The sequence below is a fragment of the Notolepis coatsorum genome (assembly GCF_963971535.1).
Source record: "Notolepis coatsorum genome assembly, chromosome: 4".
NCBI classification, from domain to species: domain Eukaryota; kingdom Metazoa; phylum Chordata; class Actinopteri; order Aulopiformes; family Paralepididae; genus Notolepis; species Notolepis coatsorum.
The window spans coordinates 55,156,808-55,179,833 of record NC_140168.1 but is presented as its reverse complement, the minus strand read 5'-3'; the positions used below and the strand labels follow the sequence as shown (position 1 = coordinate 55,179,833).

At 43.4% G+C, this 23,026-nt stretch overlaps 1 protein-coding gene across 3 annotated transcripts in view; it reads left to right on the top strand.

Annotated features, from left to right (window-relative positions):
* Positions 1–20,692, top strand: part of atat1 (alpha tubulin acetyltransferase 1) — a 69,413-nt gene extending 48,721 nt beyond the window's left edge. The window contains exons 7-12 of one of the 3 annotated variants that reach the window (XM_084312840.1): positions 4,296–4,341; positions 4,920–4,962; positions 7,129–7,203; positions 8,363–8,543; positions 11,326–11,432; positions 19,830–20,692. In XM_084312840.1, the coding sequence (XP_084168966.1) occupies positions 4,296–4,341; positions 4,920–4,962; positions 7,129–7,203; positions 8,363–8,543; positions 11,326–11,432; positions 19,830–20,118 (741 nt within the window). In that variant the 3' untranslated portion in view covers positions 20,119–20,692. Of the gene's footprint in view, positions 1–4,295; positions 4,342–4,919; positions 4,963–7,128; positions 7,204–8,362; positions 8,544–11,325; positions 11,433–19,768 lie in introns of all 3 variants that reach the window. The other 2 variants (XM_084312841.1, XM_084312839.1) reach the window with 2 other exon arrangements.
* The last annotated feature ends 2,334 nt before the right edge of the window (positions 20,693–23,026 follow it).

Here is a 23,026-nt window from a genome sequence, read left to right as displayed (position 1 = left end):
TTTTTTTCCAATTGTTTTCCCGTTCTACCCATGTCACATAAAATAATATTTGCTATTCTGCTATCTCCGTCTGACTTACATACATATAACCATAATAAACATTAACATCAACATTAACACTTTGAACTTCCATGGCAGTTGAGGGTCTCACTCGTACCCCTCTTTCCCCCGCTGGTGGGTGGGGAGTAGTGGCTCTCCTAGTGAGAGGGCTCCCCCTAGTGGCTAAAAAGTGCGCACTATATATGTCTAACTCGTTCTGTGTGCGACCGGCTCCGATCTCCCGGTCATAAGCTCTGCATTAATCACTTTCATGTTCCCGTCTGATTGTATTATGTGTCACGTGTAATCCTGTGGTTCTTTCATGTCCGTCTCAATACATCCCCCAAATCCCCATGTCCCTTTTTTTTCTTAATAACTTTCGGTATAATTATCTCTTATGTACTTTACCATCTTCTCCTTGCATAAGTCCTTTTCATGCTTTCATCTTGTATTGTGTGTCATATGTATATCAGTCTAATGTGTCTTGAATCCCCATGTCTTTTTTTTATATATAACTTGGTAGGGCTGTCCCCGACTAAGGATTTGGATCTTCGACCAGGATTGGCCAAAATTTGCCGTTAGTCGACTATTGGTCGACTTAAAAAATTTAAATAAAAAAGTATAATATTTTTTATTTTATTTTATTTTTTATTTTTTATCATTCCATTTGGGCTGTGGGCGGTGCTTAATGTCTGAAGGAGTCGACTGAAGGCTTCTTGTCCTCTGCAAAAGCATGCAATTGGTCCACTGATGGATACATCTTGATATTTGTCTAGTCTAGTGTGTTCATTAGATGGGTGAAATCCTCTTTCAGTGCCTCTGTGCCTGTTTTCGTAGGCAGTTAGCCTCTGGTATGCGTGCCATTAGCGTTAGCCACGCTTCTAGGCCTCTTTTCTTTTGGAAAGAATGATAAAAAAAATAATAATAATAATATATTTTTATTTAATTTCTTTTATTATATTCGACTAAGAGGTTGGCCAGTCGACTACGGCTCCTTTCGACCGATTAATCGACTAATCGATTAATAGGGGTCAGCCCTATAACTTGGTATAATTATCTCGTATGTACTTTACCATCTTCTCATTGCATCAGACCTTCTCATGTATATATTAACCTGTATTGTGTGTGTATTGTACTTATCCTCCCTTGGATCACCGTGTCCCCTCTCTCCTCTGCCCCCCTTCTCCGTTTCTTTGCGTCTTCCTTCTCAGTTGATCTGCTTTGAATAGATTCAGATCCCATTCACCTTCCCGTTCTCCTTGCCTCCTCGTCCCTCGACTCTGGTCCATCTCCTCGTTCTCTCCAACCTCTGCAACAGCGTCGGCCTCTCCTCTTCTCCTCCCGGTACCTTCCATCCTCTTCGGTGCATGTCCCTCGTCGCTTCCCGCACATCGCCGTACACCTTTGTGCCTTCATTCCAATGGACCTTCAGCGTGGTCATTGGTGATTGAAATTTGATTCCTTTTTCCTTCAGAGTCCTTTTTATCTGAACGTAGCTCCGACGCTTTACCGCCACCTCTGTCACATAGTCATGGCCAAAAGTTACTTTCTGTCCCTCCACCTCCATCTTCGTCTGCCAGGCTGCTCTGAGGATGCTTTCTTTGACTTCGAATTCCAAGAAATTAACTATAACTGCTCTCTGTGGTTTGTCCAACCGCGGCTTCGGCGCCAGCATCCTGTGTGCTCTTTGAATCCCCGTCTTGTCGAGTTCTGTCATCTTCAATTCTCTTCGAATTAGGCTGTCTACATATTTGATCATAGATTCTCCTTCCATCCCCTCTTTCAGTCCCCATATTCGTATATTCGTATGTTGTTTCTCCTCAACCTCCCCTCCAAGTCCATTAACTTTTCTCTCAATATGTTCTGTTGTTCGAGCGTCTCCTTTAGAATATATTGTATATCTGTAGTCCATTCCTCGGTTTCAGCCGTCCTTCCTTCCAACATCTTTATGCCTTTCTCTTGTTCCTGTAGTTTTCCATCCATTACCTCGAGTTCCTTATCCATCTCCTCTGAGCTCGTCCTGGCCTTTCTATAACTCTCCCCTGAGTCCTTCTATGTTCGCCTGGATAGCTTGTATGCTAGTTTGTAGCTCTTGGTTAGCTGCTGCGTTAGCCTGTTGGCTAGTCAACGCGCTCTCTTGCATGTCCTGCGTGTTAGCTTGTACGCTAGTTTGTATGCTAGTTTGTATAGCTCTGATGTCCTTTGCGTTAGCTTGCATGCTAGCGTGTAGCTCTTGGATAGCCTTTTGGTTACTCACCACGCCAGCCTGCATGTCCTCTCGTAGCTCTTGTATGCTAGTTTGTATGCCCGCTTGGATCTTCGCTAGCATCTTCGCTATCCAGGCGGGTTCCGCAGGCTCCATTTCTCTGTCTTCCTGAGCCATGCTTGCCTGATCCACCTCTTCCGCCATTTCCTCGTGCCAAGATCTTTCCTCCGGCGTTTGTACTTCTTCTGGGGTCCTTTTTTTCTCGCTGTTTCTCATGTTCATCCTTCATTTTCTCTTATATCCTTGAATTGTCACTTTTTCTTTTGTTTTAGTTAGTTTTACTTCCTTTTTTCGATGTTTTTTGACCGGGAGCTCTGTCACTAGTCAACTACCCACACATCTCAATACCGGAAGTCAAATGAGTACTGCGTTTCAGTTGCTTCCATTACTACTGTTTACACAAATATCTTGTTGTCTGTAACTTGGCAACAAGGAGAGCTGCTATTGGTCGAGCGCAAGATACGTGACCGAACTCGCCCCAATCGCGTCAGATAAAACTGTGGTGACCAAATATCCGTTCGCGAGGAAAGACCTAGTCCCGACTTTACTAAAATGATTGTGCAAAATGGGCTATTTTGTCAATGGAGAACTTTTTGTTCCTAAATCTACACCAATCGAACTTTCACCCAGAGTGAAAATTGTGTAATTCGCTGAGGTGGGAACGAGAATTGTTTTCTAGCCACTTCTCAGCCTTCACCATACGGCCTACTTTGAGAACCAATACATTAGTGTCGGTGGCATTCCCGTCGCTGCACATGGCGGTGTGGGTGGCATGCTTTATCAGGGGGTTGTGTCTTGGATGAGGATGTGGTGGGGATTGATGTTTGGGGGACTGGCTGTTTCGGGGGGGTTCACATGCCTTCGAGGCAACACTGTACTTATTGTACTTATTTTATGCCTATTCTTATGTCTGCACTTTATGCATGGCTTTTATCCTGTCAACTTGTATGCTAATCTTATGCCTATGTTCACTTTATGCTATTTGCTGCGGGGCACTTTGGGCTGCGGTCCATGTATGAAAGGTGCCCTCTCATTTGACCCCCACGTCCGCTCCATTGTAAAAACATCATACTTTCACCTCCGCAACATTGCTAAAATCCGTCACTGCCTCTCCCCCCCTGCTGCTGAATCCCTCATACACGCCTTCATCTCCTCCCGCCTAGACTATTGCAACTACCTCCTCACTGGCATCACCTCCCGCTCCCTCCATAAACTGCAAATGGTCCAAAACTCAGCCGCCCGCCTCCTCACTAACACCCGGTCCTGTGAACACATCACTCCTGTCCTCCACTCTCCACTGGCTCCCAATCAAACACTGCATAAACTTTAAAACACTACTCCTCACCTTCAAAGCCCTCCACAGCCTGGCCCCCCCCTACCTGACTGATCTCCTTCTTCCCTACCGCCCCACCCGTTCCCTCTGGTCCTCCTCCACTGCCTCCCTCACTGTCCCGACATCCAAACTCAAAAACTTTGGTGATCGGGCCTTCTCTCGCACTGCACCCCGACTCTGGAACTCCCTCCCTCAGTCCATCAGAGACTCCCCTACACTCTCCACCTTCAAAGCTCGCCTCAAAACCCACCTGTTCTCCCTTGCCTTCAACCCCCCACCCATAACCCCCCCCTCCAACCCGATTGATGTCTGTCTCCTGTCACTCTGTCTTTTTGTGCTATCTCATGCTGTCTTCCTCTGTTCCCCCCATGGTCTCATGTTCCTTTTGTTTGTTTCTTTGTTGTTTGTTTCTTTGTTGTTTCTTTGTTTTTGTTTCTTTGTCTTTACTTTGTTCCTAACTACTGTCAGCGACTTCGGGTCATTGAGAAGCGCTATATAAATTAAATTAATTATTATTATTATTATTATAAATAGAGTTATTATTATTATATTGTAAGAAATGTATGCATTGAAATGTAAGTCTCGACGACATTGAAAATAATAAATAAATAAAGGTTTGAATATATTGTGTCTTTGTCTTGTCTGTCTTTTCTCTAGGTCAACAACTTTGTGGTGTTCGACGGTTTCTTCCTCAACAGATCAGGTAACCGCCCACCTCGCGCTCGGTTTGTTTTTTGTTCCGTTTTGGTTGTGCAACTCTTACTCGTCTGTGGTAACATGAGGCCGGTTAGGGCAAGTGTGGGCATCCCCCTCCCACCTTCGAAAGATGTCACGCCCCAATTCTAGGCCTTGGGAAATCATTGCATCCGAGTGTCTGTGGTTAGTCAGTCAGCTACTTCTGTTCTTATCTCTCGACTCCCAAGAGGTTCATATCGAGCCTTTATCTACAGTCAACCTGTTAATCTCCCTGGCTGTAAGATGATCACAGTTGCCCTTGTAAACTAGTATTTCAAGTTCATATCTTAAAAAGCAATACTTTGCACAACATGTTTGTTTGTTTGTTTGTTTCTTTCTTTCTTTTGTGAAATATGCATGCGTGGGCTCCGAAATAAACACACCCACACACACAAAGTCCAGGTTCTGATTGTGGACCTTGGTAGAGTAGCTGTACATTTCTTGAAGAGACTGTTGAGGTCTGGAGAGTTGCTGCTGTTGATGCGACGAGTGCTCTCCATAGTTATCCCGGTTTCCAAATACTTGTGTTTCACTAAACTCTCTCAGGCTCGCCTCCCCCTCTGACGGATCAGGGAACGTACGGCTTTTTGTAAGGACCTTTCTATACATTTTTTCTTTCTTTTCCTTGCTTTCTCCCAGCATCCACCCCCCCCCCCCCCCCCCCCCCCAGCACTCCTTTATTGGTAATATCTGTTCCCCTGTATTAGGGACACTTTTAGCGCTTGCTCTCTTCTCTCACTGCAACTAAAATAACTCCATGTTAATAAGTAATTTCATCTTGAGTTGAGTCTTAAAATCATATTTTTATTGAACTTTTTTAAACGAGTGAAAATAATCTGCCAACGTGGTGAGATAGATTAATTCCTTCCAATGACGCAGGTGAAGGTCTTCAATGAGCGAGTTGAAACCGGTGACATGGACTTTAAATGGGGCAGAACAGTACTTTTGCCCCGAAGATAATGTCGCTTGTTTTGAGAGAAAAATCCTTGAAATAAACATTTGTAACAATGAGAAATGGTCTGGTCTTATGGGCAGGATTTCTTTGTTTGCACTTGTTTCAAGGAAATAAGTTGATAAGAATCTATGCATGGTTAAATGACTTGTTAAGGTGGAGGTTGTATTTTCCCCCCAATGCTCTCTACCTTCCCCTTCCTCTTTCTCATAATTTGGTGATTTTGCTGCCCGTTTCTTTCTGTCACAGCAAGGTTCAGTATTATGTTTCTTACAGTATGTATTATTGCCATATATTGCACCCACTGTCCCAGGTCCCAGACTGGTATGTTTCCCTTCAGACAGACAAGGAACACGCCAACATTATAGGAAATGCGCTTACCGTCTTACTGTACAAGCTAGGCTAGCTTGCAGCCAGATAGCTTTCTACTGAACACAGATAGGAAATTGGTATCGATCTTCTTGTCTGACTCTGGAGAAGACGGTAAGCGCATTTCCCATAATGTTGGCTTGTTCCTTTTTAAAGGGGAACTTCACCAAAAACTGCTAATTATTATGCACATAATTTCTGCAGTTTTGCATAAATTAATTTAGTTTGACAGTTATTGAGAGTTAATGAATTTGAATATGTTTTCCACTGAATCCCGCTCATAGAGATGCTGCTTCGTGCAAAAAATATGATTTTCTTTCTTCTATTTTTTCATCTAGATACATATTACATTTACTTGAGCTGCAATTAACACATCAAGTGATGTCAGCGGAAGACACAGAATCTCTGTGAGATTCTGTGTCTTCCGCTGACATCACTTGATGGCATATTCAAACTCATTAACTCAATAAATGTCAAACAAATGTGTGCAAAACTCTTTAGAGATTATGTGCTAAATAAACCAGCATTGTTTTAATGTTTTTCTGTGAATTGTCCCTTTTAACCAATGTCTCCCAGTACACCACCTTGCCGTTGTGAATGAAGCTGCTTAAGTTAATGCTGCCCCCCCCCCCCCCCAGGTGTCCCTCTGTGTCCCTCTGTGTCTTATCAGTTAGTATAGACTCAAAATAAAGTGCAAAAATACACCGTAAAACTGAATTCACGTATATATGTTATTCCTATCATTTTAGATGATTCAGTTAATTTTGGTGGGACATTAATTAACCACTCTCTCACTCTCTTGCAAAGTTAAGCTATAATGTGATCGAGAGACAAAACACCATTGACGATGGAAGTGAGATTGGCTTTCTGGACATTGAATGTTTAGTTGAGCTTCATATTATTATAGCGTAATGAGATACGGAGCAGAGGCCCATATTCACCTAGAATCCCTCCAGGTCTTGTCTCTGTCAGCAATGCTCAACGTCTCCCAGGCACAGTCCAAGATTTATCTCCTGATAAAACTGTTTTATTCTATATCGTTTTAATCTTGGACTTACAGTATGTTGGTGATACTAGACTAGACTAAAGTGTCTTATAAATCCTGAACATTTATGTTAGAGAGGTTTGGCTGTATATATTTAGCTTTGGGGGAGACTTGTTTATCAAGACCGAATGGTCCCAGATTATAGGAATAACATATGCCAATTGTGCTTCAAGTTGGATTTTCAGGGGGAAACCCAGTCCAAAGCTATGTTGTAAGGGGGAATACTTGGGCTATAATATGTCCAGGATGTTACAATATTCACGTGTGTGTGTTTGTAGACCTGTGTTTAGGTAAAGGGTAAAGATTCATTTCTTTCAACCATCTGTGCCAGATCTCGTCATCTAGTGTTTTGGGCCTCCACCTTGTTGACTGTGTTCTCTCTTCCACAGCGGCCCAATTGAGAAAGGTTCCCCCAAAAAGGCCGGACGGAGAGATCAAACCGTACTCTCTGATGGAGAGAGAGGGTAAGGTGGCAGTTTTTACATCCCCAAGTTATTTTCCTGAACCAGCTTTTGTGGCGTGTGTTTTTTTTCTTTCCTGGACTAGACCTCATTAGTTATGAAAGATTTCACACTTTATGGTCCGGCGTTGTCAACAGCATGGTAGGGAGTTGTGGTATCAAAGGCATGTGTTTGGCAGCCATTCCGCACAGCCGGCTCACTGTAGTCTGAGCTGTGCACCAGGATAAGCATTTGGCACGCCTTCGTAAACACCAGGCTGAATAACTTCACAGTGATTAAGTTGTAGCTGAAGACCTCAGCGACAGGCCTCCCGTCAGCCCATGTGTGACTGATTCCTCGGAGGAGCTAATGCCTTTTTAGTTCTTTATTTTGTCAGTTAAGGATGTGATTGCAGTTTTGTGTTTTTCTGTGACTTCGTGTATGAATATATAATAACCCACACTGCTGTTGTGCTGTGCCTTGGGAGCTCTACACTGTGCTGTGGGAGCTCTTCACTGCTGTGGGAGATCTTCACTGCTGTGGGAGATCTTCACTGTGCTGTGGGAGATCTTCACTGTGCTGTGGGAGATCTTTACTGCTGTGGGAGATCTTCACTGTGCTGTAGGAGATCTTCACTGTGCTGTGGGAGATCTTCACTGCTGTGGGAGATCTTAACTGCTGTGGGAGATCTTCACTGTGCTGTGGGAGATCTTCACTGCTGTGGGATATCTTCACTGCTGTGGGAGATCTTAACTGCTGTGGGAGATCTTCACTGTGCTGTGGGAGATCTTCACTGCTGTGGGAGATCTTCACTGCTGTGGGAGATCTTAACTGCTGTGGGAGATCTTCACTGCTGTGGAAGATCTTCACTGCTGTGGGAGATCTTCACTGTGCTGTGGGAGATCTTCACTGTGCTGTGGGAGATCTTCATTGCTGTGCTTTTTTGTGTCTAGGACCCCCAAATTAACACACATTTAGGCTGTGGAACCTCATTTGATATGATTTTGTCCCAGGGATTTTGAGAAGATTTTGATTGAATTATTAAGTCCAATTCCTTAGCTGTAGAGTTTTTCTGGGAACCCCCTCAAAGACCCCTGGGGTACCCTGGACGGTGGACCCCATGTTGAGAACCACTGGTATATGTCACCCTTCAAACCCTCGTGTGTTTTGTGTTTCTCTTCAGCTGTGCGCGAGGAGCGGAGGGCTCTCCCATGGCCGTTGGCTCGCCCCGCAGCCCCCCCCCTCTCCTCCCCGTGCTCCCGCTCCCTGAGCCCGCCCCAGCAGCCCTCTCCTGCCCCTGGGGGCTACAGGGGCCAGGTGCCCCAGTCTCCTCTCATCGACACCTGCAGGGCAAAACGCACCAGGTTGGTATGGACGACACAGGGTCATCCTCTCCGTTTACACTTTATAGTAAAGTAGAAACATTCTGTTGGACGTGTTTTACTCTTACTAGATTTTTCCTCCAGGCGCTTTGGACCAAGGCTCAACTGTTTTAATATCAGTAAAAGAATACCCCGGTAGTATCACTTTTGTTATATTTATGAATGTTTAACTACCAGGCAGTCACATCATCAGTGTGTTTATACAAGTTTTAGAACACTTGTATAAATGAGTAAGAATGTCCAGTTGACATTAATGATTAAGATGCTTGAGTGAGGTGTCCACGTGCGGCAGAGACGTAGGAAGGACAGTGGACAGTGCTCTGCTGTCACACTAGCCATTCGGGGTTGAATCAGAGCGCGATCGCACCAAAATAGGGTGTGATGAGAACGCTCCCCCCCCCATCACCGGGGACGCTGATTCGCTCCAAACCTGGACCGCTGGAGTAGGTGGTCTCGGGTGCGAACCAGCGTCCCCGACGACGGAGCGGGGCGTGGTGTGCAAGCTTACTGTAATGCTTTCATGCTTGCTTGAATTTTGGGCAGATAAAAACATACAGCAACAACTGGACAATACCCACAAAAACGATGATATTTATGGGCAATTTGGCGAGTTCAGACCTCAACCAAACAAGCATGTTGAGCCTCACGGCTCAGTGGATGAAAACTGAGATGAAGCCACGTTACAAGCCCAAGACTTCCCTGGCTCGCATTAGGCCTGGCAATTTTTTTGCCATTGCTATGTCTATACATTGGTTTCTTGTTAGAATGCATTTATTTCTATAGACTGATGTATTTTTCTGCCACGAAAAATGGAGCCTCTAATAATTGCCCAAAACGTAAGCTGTAAAAGATAAGCTAAAACGTGTACAAAGCCACTTATTCTGAGATGATAATTCATGTATCTGGATAACCAATGCACGGATTTTGTTGGCAGGTAGCGTTATTTCGGGAAAATTGATATCTATAGTCTGGTGTAGTTTTCGTCCACGAAAAATGGAGGCTGTAATAATTATTATCTCAAGGACGGAGCGAGGACGGAGCGGAGCACCCGTTCCTAATGAGAAGACACCCTTATGTCATGCTCAGGTTGGGTTCCCCTCCACCTACCCTGTTCGCTCACAAACCCGACCTGAGAGCAAAATGGCCACCATGTGAAGATAGTGGCTGTACCATGTGAAGATAGTGGCTGTGTCAGTCCGTTTACTGTACTGTACACTGTGTTGTGTTCAGAGGGTCTGTGTCGGAGCCAGGTCTGTGAGGCTTGGCAGCAGGACACTACATTCCTCTTATTAGTCAGTCATTGTGTGCTATGCACAATGAGCCGGCCTCAGCAGCTCCATCTCTCTCTCTCTCTCTGTACCTAATCGTCCTAAGTGGGCTCTTTGTGGCCACTCTAAACACTGTTCTTTTCTCTGTCTCTCATCCTCCCCCTCCACTTGTCTTTCCCCACCCACCCCTTTTATCTAATTTTATCACATTCATCCCTCTCTCTACCATTCTCTTATTATCCCTTGTCCTCGTTCTCTCCGTCGGTAACCCTCCTGATAGTTCCCTTAATGGACCTCGGCTCAGCCTCCATTGACCAGCCTCCTGGCTCCTCCGCCATCGCCTCTTCCCGTTAAAGGGTTTTGGCTGCGGTTTTCAGCCCCCGATAGTTAGTCTGTGGGTCCATTCCAAAGGTTAGAGACGCGCGCTCGCATCTCTTCCTCGCGTCTCATCCTCGATTCCTCCAGCGAAACATCACAGGATGGGGGGGAGAAGAGACGGGAAGGAAACGAACGTGAGAAACGTCGGCTAGGAGGAACATTCTCGTTCCACTCGCGTGCCGTTTTGAAGTGCTGTTTGAGGGAGGAGCTTTGTACATTCTAATAGTCTACGTCTAGCGATCTTCTAAAAACACTGCCGTGTGAGGACGCACACGTGTGAAACCTCAGGCTTCCTCTGTGCGTTTTCTACGGCTTTGGAACGGCCTTAAATATGGCGTCAATTTGTCCCGTTTCCAGGTCACGGGGCAATCGAGGACCGAGGGATGAGGAAGGGACACTTTCTTTTAACTTTTGGAATGGACCCTATGTCTCAGTCTGTGGGGGAAAGGGGAGTCTAGTACTGATGGAATGATTATTGGACTAAAGTAACTAAAGACCAATGGAACATGTCTTAATTATGTTCTTTGAGACCTTTTTAAACCTTGTCCTGTATTCCTCCCAGATAAGGGACCTTGCCTTGCTTGCCTTTTTTTAAGACTCCCATTAAACTGTCTCCCACCAAACTGCTAATGTAATGGTTTGCCTTTTTTCGTTTTAATTTGCCTCATAAAAGTGTCACGTGTGAATCGGTGCGTAAGGTAATGGAAACGGACCCGTGCATCAAACTGATAACAATGTCTTTAATGGCTGATATGCAGTGTAATTATAGGATTGTACTGTACGATCTGTTCCAAATTCCCCAAATACACTCTTTGTCCCATTTGGGTTATGCTCTCATTAATTTCTATTTATAATTTTAATAATTTTTTTCTTCTTATTCCATTTTTGGTTTGAGTATTAAAGTCCTTGGTTTCTCCTCGTCTAATCATGGTTTATTTGTCTTTTTTTTCTCCCTTTGTTGAATTCTATTTCTGTTCTGCCATCTTTTCTCTGGTCTTTTCTTAATTGTCCTCCTGCAAACCTGCATGCACGTTTCACTCCCTTCCTCCCCCTCCTCTCTCTCTTTCCCCTGCCCTCTGTGCCGGGCGTTCCTGTCGCTCTCCTCGTCTCTCCGGTAGCCAACAGGGCCTGGTTGCCAGGGGCAACTTCTACAGTCGCCACATCAACAGCAGGGTCTGTGGGTTATTACTGCTGGACACGCAGCAGAGCACGTTCAAGTTGCCAGGTAAGGTGTGTGTGTGTGTGTGTGTGTGTGTGTGTGTGTGTGTGTGTGTGTGTGTGTGTGTGTGTGTGTGTGTGTGTGTGTGTGTGTGTGTGTGTGTGTGTGTGTGTGTGTGTGTGTGTGTGTGTGTGTGTGTGTGTGTGTGTGTGTGTGTGTGTGTGTGTGTGTGTGTGTGTGTGTGTGTGTGTGTGTGTGTGTGTGTGTGTGTGTGTGTGTGTGTGTGTGTGTGTGTGTGTGTGTGTGTGTGTGTGTGTGTGTGTGTGTGTGTGTGTGTGTGTGTGTGTGTGTGTGTGTGTGTGTGTGTGTGTGTGTGTGTGTGTGTGTGTGTGTGTGGTGACAGTGAAATGCAATGTTATCACTAGAGCAGGTTCCCCTTTTTAACGCTGAATTCAAGTTTGTTTATTATTTGTCACAATAAAATACATGTACTTTACGGTGAAATGCTTGGTTCTGTATGAGCCCCTCAGCGTGTGCTTTATACAGTAAAAAAGTAAGTAAAAGAGGAATATACAATATACAATCTAAAGTACAGCCTAAGTACAATCTAAGTACAGTGAGTAAACAGTGAGGTACAAATGGAGACAATGAGGTACAAAACTTTAGGGTAAGGTGCAAATGAGGTATGAATGTAGTGCAAATCTCTTTAGTAAATAGATAAATATAATGTAGTATGTAATATAATTCACACCACCAATTACCAACAGCAGCAATTAATCAATTCATTAAGTGACCGTCTGCTCTGAAAAGCTGACTGCTGCTGCTCAACTTTCAGCAGAGCTGGAAAGAGAGGCCGCCAATCAGAAGCCATCAGCCTGTGACTAAATGTGGTCAGTTTTTCCAGATTACAAGCTAGTTGCTACCTGGACATTTCCTGTCTTCCCCTCTGCATTTTAAAGAAAGGCAGGCAGTGGTGTTGGGGAATCTGCAGTCTGTGATTCTTGGTGTAAATACAGCACAAGTTGATTAGTCGACTAATCAGGCTTCAGTCATTTAACGCAGTTTTGAGTCGTTTCTTTATGTTGACCTTTTCATGCTCAGTGAATTATTTCTTGAAAAGTGACATACACAATAATATCTGAAATATGCTTTACACTCCAATGTTAAGCCCTGGTTTAGCCCTTCTAAACCTAATTTGGGTGCAAGAGCTCACTTAAACATTTTACGGCCTCATGAAGTCAGAGCCCATTGGTTGTCTATAGACCTGTTCGCTGTATACAAACATACCGCGTTCGAGCCAATCTGCAATACAAACTGAGTCATGTGACTAAGTTGCCCCGGACCTGCGCGAGCTGCTGCGCTAAATGAATACGACGGGGGCTCTATGGAGAAACCATGGCATTCCCCTGACTAAAAGTTGTTTCAAACGAAAACGGCTGGATGTCATTTAGCCAAATCAGCATGGCTGTAAGTGTGAGTCTTTCACCTTTTACATATCTAGCTTTGTCATGGAGTGATTGTTTAGATCGCTAGCATTGGCTAACAAATGCAAATATTGTAGTCTTACCTGTTGTTCTGACCAGGATTACGTTCCTTTCTGCTCCGGTGATGTGCGCGCACACAGAGTGACGTATACAGCGAACAGGTCTATGGAGCAGCCCCAGATTTGACATCCTCGTGACCTCACCGATTGGAGGGTTCTCTCTGATTTCTAGCTTTAGGAGAGAGTGGTGTGTGTTCACTGGTACTGACTGAACTGTTCTGGGGCACAGGAACAACATTATGTGAATTCTTAAAATGAGTGGTGTGCCTCTTTAACAACACCATGGTTAAATTAGAAACAATAACCATGGTAGTAAAACGTGCTTTAATTGACATTTTAATGGATCTATAATGAGCACTAGGTATAAACGGGTCCAGGTCCTCGGCATGATTAGCTTCATATTCACAGCGGCAATCATCGTATCAAACACAATTTTGAGTTTGTGATTTAAATGGACTCATTGACAAAATCCTGTGGCTTACTGTATTAGTCGACTAAGAGCTTCTTCAGGACTAACTCCGCTAGTCACGTGCAGAGTAACCGGCGAACGACATGGGTAAAAACGCCCGAGGTACCTTTCTCCTCATCTCATCTGCCAGTGCTGCTGTGTGCCTCCTCAGGTTTGAGACCCGAGTTGAGAGACAGAGAGGGACAGACACACGCACTGGGACACACAGACACACGCAGGTTGGCCACTTTTCCCCAAACATGCCGCAATTAAGTGATTTTAGTGTTATATAAATAATAGAGCTGGGCATAGATAAATTTTTTTAATCTAGATTAATCTACCTGCAATCCTGGAATTGATCTAGATTAATCTAGATTAAAATGGCTAAAAAAAAAGAAAGTCTCCCAAAGGCATTCAAAATATGTGTGTTCTACCCAAATAATGACCAGAGGAGGAGATTTATCCTCTCCTCTTCATCTGAGGAGTCACTAGCTGTTCTATCTCCTTGTTCAACAGCATGAACATGTCTCTTCTTTTTGTAATTTCCAGTGTTTCTTGCACTGCTTTCTTGCTATGCACTGCTATTCCTAGCACTATTTGGGCAACTTTACACAATTCCTGTTAGTCTATTGAAGACATTTGTAAGTTTTTTTTCAAAAAAATTCATTGTTTTATATTTCTAATCAAGTACTCGAAACCATAATTTTTCAGCCTCAAGAAATCAGGCTGTTATGGCCTGGCTCCGCCCATAAGCACTTTGAGTGACAGTCAGACCACAGTCTGCACTGGTAGAGGGAGGGAGGGAGGGGGGGGAAGAGAGAGAGAGTTCAGTTCAGTTCAGAGTTTTTATTTGCCACATGGAATAATACAATCATAGTTTCTTCATTAAAAAATCATAAATAGTCATTCCATGGACAAAAGGAGCAGGAAGAAGAATAAATCTTATAGTTATATAGTTACCTGCCCCTTATTCCTAAACTAACATGTATTTTCTTAATGGTCGGCGTATAACCTTATTTACACAAATAATCATTTATACCATGAGAGAGAGAGAGAGAGAGAGAGAAGCCCCTCCCTCTCTCTTCCTTTTTTTCTTTCTATCACTCTCCCGTTCGGAGGTGTGTGTCGCGCGGACCTCCGTGCGGCAGGTCCCCCCCCCCCCCCCCAAGTGCCCCCTCTCTCTCCCTCCCTCCTTCTCTCTTCCTTTCTCTCCTTTCTCTCCCACTCGGCTCTCGCTGATGAGACGGGGCAACTTTTTTCTTTTCTTTCTTTCAATCTCCCGTGTGGCGCGTGGCCGGCAGGTACCCCCCCCCCCCCCCCCAAGTGCCCCCTCTCTCTCCCTCCCTCCTTCTCTCTTCATTTCTCTCCTTTCTCTCCCACTCGGCTCTCGCTGATGAGACGGGGCAACTTTTTTCTTTTCTTTCTTTCAATCTCCCGTGTGGCGCGCGGCCGGCAGGTACCCCCCCCCCCCAAGTGCCCCCTCTCTCTCCCTCCCTCCCTCTCTCTTCCTTTCTCTCTGCTCCCTCTCGGCTCTCTCTTCCTCTCGGCCCCGCAGCCCCACTCGCTGTCTAGTCTAGGTAGAATGGGGGCGGGCATTAGCTCCAACCACAGAGCCAATCGCATCACTGTGCACTATCCACAGCGCCCAGTGACGTGACTCGGGACTTCAAATCAAAATGACCCGATTTACTAGAGGCACAGAGGGGTTGGGCTGAAACGGAGCAATTCGCCAATATGGTATTTAGACCCTAAAACACATTGATACAAACTCCTATTACTATAATACAATGCTAGAGACTGAAAAATGACATTTATAATGCATGGGACCTTTAATACCAGATTTATCGTAATTTGCTGTGCCCTTCCTTTGATGCCATTAACATTGTTACACTGATATTGACAGCTCTCTCCAGTGTCAAATCACTCTGTCAGTAGTTTCTTCTGTGCACCTTCATTTCTTAATCCACACACAAACCTGTCTCTCAGTGTGTCTTTTAGTGAATCTCTGAATTCACAATGCTGCTGACTGGTTGCTCACACACAGACTGCTGCAGAAACAGGTTTCTCAACAAATTCAGTGCAAGCTCAGTGTAACAGTTCCACGAATGAAGAGAACACTGAACAGCTACTACAGTCTCAGGTCCACCTCCAAGAGAACACTGAACAGCTACTACAGTCTCAGGTCCACATCCAAGAGAACACTGAACAGCTACTACAGTCTCAGGTCCACCTCCAAGAGAACACTGAACAGCTACTACAGTCTCAGGTCCACATCCAAGAGAACACTGAACAGCTACTACAGTCTCAGGTCCACATCCAAGAGAACACTGAGCAGCTACTACAGTCTCAGGTCCACATCCAAGAGAACACTGAACAGCTACTGCAGTCTCAGGTCCACATCCAAGAGAACACTGAGCAGCTACTACAGTCTCAGGTCCACATCCAAGAGAACACTGAACAGCTACTGCAGTCTCGGGTCCACCTCCAAGAGAACACTGAACAGCTACTACAGTCTGAGTACGGCTCAATACACACAATTGTTAAGGGGATGCAGACCAGATAAAGACGTTTGTCTTGTTTACATCAGGGTCTCCCATTTTCATTTCATATTGCTCCACATTGTCATCAAACTGTCCAATATTTCAAATAACCCAAGCCATTTATGTTGTAAACACTCACGATAGTCCAGTCGATCCTTCCTTTAGTGCAGGGGTAGGCAACCTTAGGCACGCGTGCCTGCATAGGCACGCGGGGGCATTTGCATAGGCACAGGGGGCAGCAGTAATTTTTTTTTTTTTTTTTTTTTTTTAAATATTATAGTGAAATATTTTGCACTGTTGTCGCATTTATCTTGTTGAAATCCTCCCACAGGTTCTTTTTACTACCACATATTTAATTGAGACCCTCTATTTGTTTATTATTTCAATTTAGCTGGAAATACATTGCTACATCATTCAGTAACATTTGCAGAGCCTTATAACAAAAACATTATTACGGTCACCATTGTGACCAGTGGGATTAATCAACTAATTTTATTATTTATTTTTCTATTTCATTGAACATTGCACATGTTAAAAGCCATATTTTTTACTCAAAATGTGAGTATTACCAAGTCAACTTGTGTTCTTAAAACAATGACAATAAACATAGTTTTATTAGGTTGAAATAATGTGGTTGTGTACTTATTTTTCTGGATTATTATGGATTGAAAACTGAAAACCTTATGTAACTGAACTCAATATTTTTAAGTTCTGGTAACTTATTATTATATATTTTTTACAGTGTAGTCTTGCGATCAATCAAAACTTATTTACACGATATACCTCACATTCACCCTCCATTCACATCCTGGTGTTCTCCTGGTGTTCTCCATTAGGCCTGTAGGTGGAGCTATGACAGCCCACGTACAGTACACACACCGATGGTGTGTGATGTGTCCAAAAATGAATGGGCAAATGTGAGTGAAATGGTCGCACTGTATGCAGCTGTTTGTCTGCATTGCATTCCCCCCCCCCCAACTCAGATTTAGGGTTGATACAACCATCATAATAATATTGTTAATAATAACAATAACGATAATAATGTAATAATGTAAAAATTATCATTAAAAATACCTGATTATGAGAAAAAATATTTACGATGCATGGAATATTGTTGAGGCACACTAGTTACAACTATATTTCAAACAGGCACTCCATGTCAAAAAGGTTGCTGACCCCTGCTTTAGTGTGTAAAGTGGATTTCCTCCTCTTGTAGATGTTTCCAAGAGCAACGTGAGCTAACATGCTAACTCGCTATGCTAACGTTAATAATGTAAACAAAGCTCTCAACGGACTTCTTCTTTCTTGCATTGCGCAGATTCAGACGTCCTCATCGCCGAATTGTGTTATATCCTGAGGACTTCTTAACCTCACCTGTATAACAATGATTACCGGACCACTAAAGTTACTTTAGTTTAACACATTATTCTGACTACAGCTCCGGTACATACGTGCAATCACTTCCGGGCACCACAGCTGTGAACTACGGCAAGTATTTAACACTTTCCGTGCCACTCACGAGATATCTCGTGTTTTTTATAGGTGGTTGAAAGCCACTCACGAGATTTCTCTGAATATTTTTTTTTAAGCGATCTGAAATCATATTGCATCACCCGAGCCTACCCGAGTATAGCCGAGCGGCGCCGGCGATCATTGTGGAAAAAAGCGCCCCCTGTCGTCTCCCAGATGACATAAGTGATTTTGGAATGGACTCAATGAAAATGAATGGGGAAAAAAATCCGGTACTCCATATTTTCCAGTCCACTGATCCAGCCGGGGTTACCACAGTTCATTCTGGAACCTCAGATCCCCGCTGATCATGTAGTTCTACTGTATCGCGTTGGATCCATACACTTATCGATTTTTCCGAATGGTGATCAGGAATTGGAATATACCAGTTGGATACCATCTGATGTCAGGTAAGGACTCTATGTTATCAGTGTTAGGATAATCAGAGTAAGTTTGATGAAGTTATAAGCTGTTTTGTGAAATGTCCGCTTTCGGTTTCACTGTAAAAGTCCGAGAAGAAATCAACGGGGCGATTATCCATGCGCGGCTCGAATGTGGTTGCGTGCACGTATAATATTGATCATCTAGCGTTTATTTGAAAACGATTCATAAAAAGGCAGACGAATATCAACGTTGTGGAATATTCCAGTAAAAGGCGATTTTCATAGAATGCTCCAGAATGGTCTGTTTTTTATCTGAAAACGGGTGCTTTTCTAAATGCTCTGAAACGGAAATGCCGCGATAAAAAAACAATCTGCCTTGACAGCACTGACTGGAAAATAGTCTTTGATAATGCGATGGGCAGATTAGACACATAGCCATAATTTAAAACATAGATTAGGCGATATTAATGTTAACATTGGCGCCGATGGTGGCATTCAGCCGGTAAAAAGGAAAACCCGGCGTGGCGCTCAAAGTGTTAAGGACAATACAGACCCAACGTTGAGAAAAAGATTAACGGCGTCAATTATATTATCGTGCGATACTAGTCTCGCGATAACGCAGCACGTTAACGCCGTTAACGGCCCAGCTCTAATAAATAAGCTTTATTGTTAGGCTGTTATTAGGTATATTGTTGCTGGGCTGTCTTCTCAGTCTATTATGCAGCGGAACACAGAGGCACTTGCACAGTTGAGCAAGAGCAACAGTTGTGTTCAAATATATTTTCGAGCCAGCACCATCTACCCCGCCCACCTTTCATACAGAAACTGCAGCTCAAAGTAGTACAGTGCAATAAAAATGTTGGATGTGTACTGTTATAGGCTACTGTGCTGGGTAGAAAAGATTTATATATGCTATATATAATTAAGCAAACATCCTCTTTTGCGTGTGGAGGAGTGACGCGTTACATTTTATGAGACGGACCAGCCTGTAGAATAATTATCTGCACGCTGCCTCCTATCATTTAAGTTTATTGTTGGGTCGTGTGGAGATCATGGATTGCTCCTAAATATAATAACGAATGAATGAAAAGGACAAATTTGAATAGGCTATGGACCTATTGAAATAGTGTATGACACGAAAATAAACTATCCATTCATTCATAATCGGATGACGCAGGTAGAGCCTAATAATATAATTATCTGCCTGCACATATTGCCATTGGATCGCTTTGGTCTTGGTTGAAATTATCCTGACGTAGCTTATTGTTCTTGAGAGGAGCTGATTTGATTGGCCATAATTGGAGCCAGCCCCAACTCCACCTACTAATACTGTATTCTTCCTACTCCAACCCTGAGCCAGCGCTGCGCCATGGACTTGAACATAGCGGTTGTGGCGGTTGCTTGCCGTCCCCCGCAGTTGGCTTGTCGGTAGCATTTCATGTTAAGGTACACGGATTACAGGATAATTATTGTGTAATAATGTAGAAGTTATTTCTCAGGGAAACCTACCAAAGGAAGCACTCATCCTTAATTACAAATAATGACATGGTAATTAGCCTGTGATTTGTGTACTGCACTATGACACGTTACCACTTTTGCTGGCCTGGGTTATGGTTTTGTATTTTTTTTTTTTTTTTTACGTTTTCTTTCCACGTTTGTTTTCAGTTTAGTTTGTTTGTTTTAACTTAGTTTTATGTAGTATTTCCTTTTGTAATATGCACATTTGCCAGGGGATTTAAGAACAGGTATTGTGTAATACAAACAACACTTATTGAAGGCAATTGACATCTCTGTCTCAATGAACATATGCACCAATACTTGCAGTGTTGCCAAATTTGACTACTAAAATGAGAAAGGCAAACTAAAGAAATGTTCTATATAATTTATTATTCATTCACCCCTAGTTTTTGTTGTCATATTAGTTGTAGTTGACTATAATAACCTTGATGGTGGTACGTTCCCCGTTCTTCTCTTCACAGTATTCTCTCCCTCCTCTTGTCATCTTCGCTCTCCATCCCCCTCCACCTGTCTCTCGTCTAGGTCCCAGCCCCTCTCTCTCCCACCTCTGTCTGACGTATCAAAGAAGGACTCTCCGCTCTGCTCTCAGACCTCCGTAGGGACTGGAGGAGCAGATGTGGATGCAGACGGCAAGGCCTGTGGTGATGAAAAGGGGGTCAGGGACACGAGGGATGGCCAGGGGGCAGCACTGGACTCCAAGAGGGTCAGAGACGAGACAAGAGACTGGTCCTGGACTCTGGGGGAGAGACGCTACACGGCCCAGTGGGTGAAACAGAACCAGGGGTACAGGAGCACGTGCCCCTGGTGGTGACGCAGAAGGAATATCAGATGGAGAGATGAAGGGAGACACGGATGAATGAATGGATGAATTAATGAACAGATTGGTGGATGAATGGATCAATGAATGGATGGATGAACGGAGAGGAATAAAGAGAATAGAAAGCAGGTCATGATCACTACCACGTAGCAGGTAGAATAAAGTGGAAATAGAAGCTATACATATTCCTGCCCCACTGTTGCCCTGTTCCTGTGTTATTAATCCATCTCTTGTAGACAAGCCGAGGGCTCTGGTATGCAGAGATGGAGTCAGGGGAGGGGTAATGGTGGGTTATTGCAGAATGAGGGGAATGTACAAGTGAATGACCATTAGGTCGTCAAGGACACTGGTTTTCAAAACAACTTTATCTGCCATATGTTGTAAACAGCCAGTAAAGTAGTTTACTTGCAGGATGGAAAGGCAGGATGTTTAATATAGCCTCCAGTAGACTTGACCTCACACATTACTTGCCAATTAAATGTATTTTATAACTAGTGCATTATTTTTTGTTTGTGTTTCATAGAGTTCATGTAAAGACATTTTATAAAGTAATAAACCACAAACACTGGATTCAGAAACTTGAATTTTTCATACATATTTCAATTATACTATATGCAATGAAAATTCAAATAAAGAAAATGTCTTTAAAGGGATATTTCACTTCAGTAGAACTTGTTTCAGTAGTCTTACCTTTATATAAAGAAATGTACAACCACTGCTGTCCCTGTCATCCGCTACCAACACCACCATTCATCCCAGCTGTCAGGCTCTTCATTCACTTTGAGACCTAGTCTAAATATCATACTTATGTAGTATAAACTACTGCTATGCAGATTTCAATAAAACATACATTTCTGAGCCAAAGATATGTTTACAGAGTTATTACCTTTGGAAAATAAAAGCAGATCTGTTCAATTTGTTGTAGGTTTGCGTGTGCTGTGTATCTTTGCCCTGCATGGATTGTTTGGGGGGAGTGGCTACCATGGTCACCTGCTGCCTTGCTGGAAGAAAGATTCTAAACATTTTGTGAGAAGTTTATCTACTTTTTCGCCTCCCTTTTTTCTGTATTTTTCTCCCATCCCAATTTAGTCTTTATGCCAATTCCCCCCTCCCCTTCCTGGTCGTTGCACTCATTTGCCCCCCACTTGTCGGTCTAGGGAGCCCTGAAGTCTATCGCATGCTTCCTCCGACACATGTGGAGACAGCCAGCCGCTTTTCACCTGACAGCGAGGACTCACTGGGGAGGTATAACGCGTGGGAGGATCACACTACCCTTCCCATTTCCCTCCCTCGCTGTGCAGGCGCCCTGACCGACCTGTAGGAGTCGCTGTTTACAACGACCAGGACCCACCCCACCGGCTTTCCCACCCACTGACACTGCCAATTGTGTCAGTATGGACGACCGACCAAGCCGGAGGTAACGCTGGCAGTTGGATTCGATCCCACTGTCTCTGCGGTGGTAGACCCGCTGCGCTACCCGGCCGCCCACATTTTGTGAGAAGTTGAGTTGGTCAAACTACACCTCAAGTGAGAAATAGTTCCTTTGAAAATGCCAACATTAGCTCCAAAAAAACAAGTACCTTTGACTGAGAAATATGTATTACACAGTATTGCAATAGTATTGCTTGTTTATAATTCAGAAGTATAATCTTTAGACTTGGTCCTCAAAATGGGAATGAATGAGGAGCCTGACACCTGAGAGGAATGGTGGTGTTGACAGGATGATTGGGACAGCAGTGGCCACTAGCTTACTTGTAGATGACTTTAGATAGAGGTAAGATAGTTCTACTAAAGTGAACTATCCCTTTAATCACCTGCACTGCTCCCTCCTGGTAGTCTCATGAATTACTACTCCGTACCACGAAATGCCTCCTGCTGCCTAAACCGATAGCATCACCCGCAAATGACTGTCCGACCATGTCCCGGCATTTAAGTCTCTGGAGATGTGTGATCCGGCGTGATCATCTGTTTACTTCTGCTCGGAAATGCACAGGCCAATTTAAGATTACTTCCTTTGCCTTTTAAATATAGCATGATACAAGACGTTGTGAAAAGCTTCATAACATACAAACGTTAATATAAAATATGGCAATCAATGCATGATTAGAGCCTTAATTAGAGATTTATGATAATGCAGGCAACATAAGCTTAAATGGACAATTCACCAAAAAACTGCTTATTTTGCACATAATCTCACATCCAGAAAGTAAACATTGACAGTTATTATCCATGAAATTATGTAGATGAATAAAAAGGCAATACCATGTTTTATAGGGACTGCTACCTTATCATTTCATTGAGCTGTAATTAATAGAACACAATAATTCAATGTACCCGATAACATCACTGGTGGCCATATTCAAATTCATTTACTTTCAATAACTAAAACGGCAAAACTGAGTTTTTGGATGTGAGATTATGTGCAACATAAATCAGCATTTATGTGCCCCTTTAATAGAAACACTTTAAAATATTGAAGAATATTTTGGAAGTTAAAGCTGCTATCCTGAATTATTTTGATCGTATTAATATGGGGTATATTCACATGCATTCTTGAAGAATTCGATTTGTAGATGGAATACTCTTTTTGGACTTTAATAACCAATTGTAAATCCATATATGGTTATGTTTTACCAATGTAAACAAATGTTATACTACTGTACCAAAATATAGAGCACAATTAAACCCAATTTACATACTATCTATAAACGATTAAGTCTGTATCAAGAGCTCCGTCAAACAACTAGACTAGAGAACAAAAACACGTCTCCATTCCTCGTTTGTTTTTGATGGTGGGGCTGCCCATTTGTTTAGGTTTGGATTACGGATTGTGCCTTTAAACGATAAGCCACACCATTATGTAAACTTACCAGAAGAAGATAAGGATTAAATAAGGTCTGTT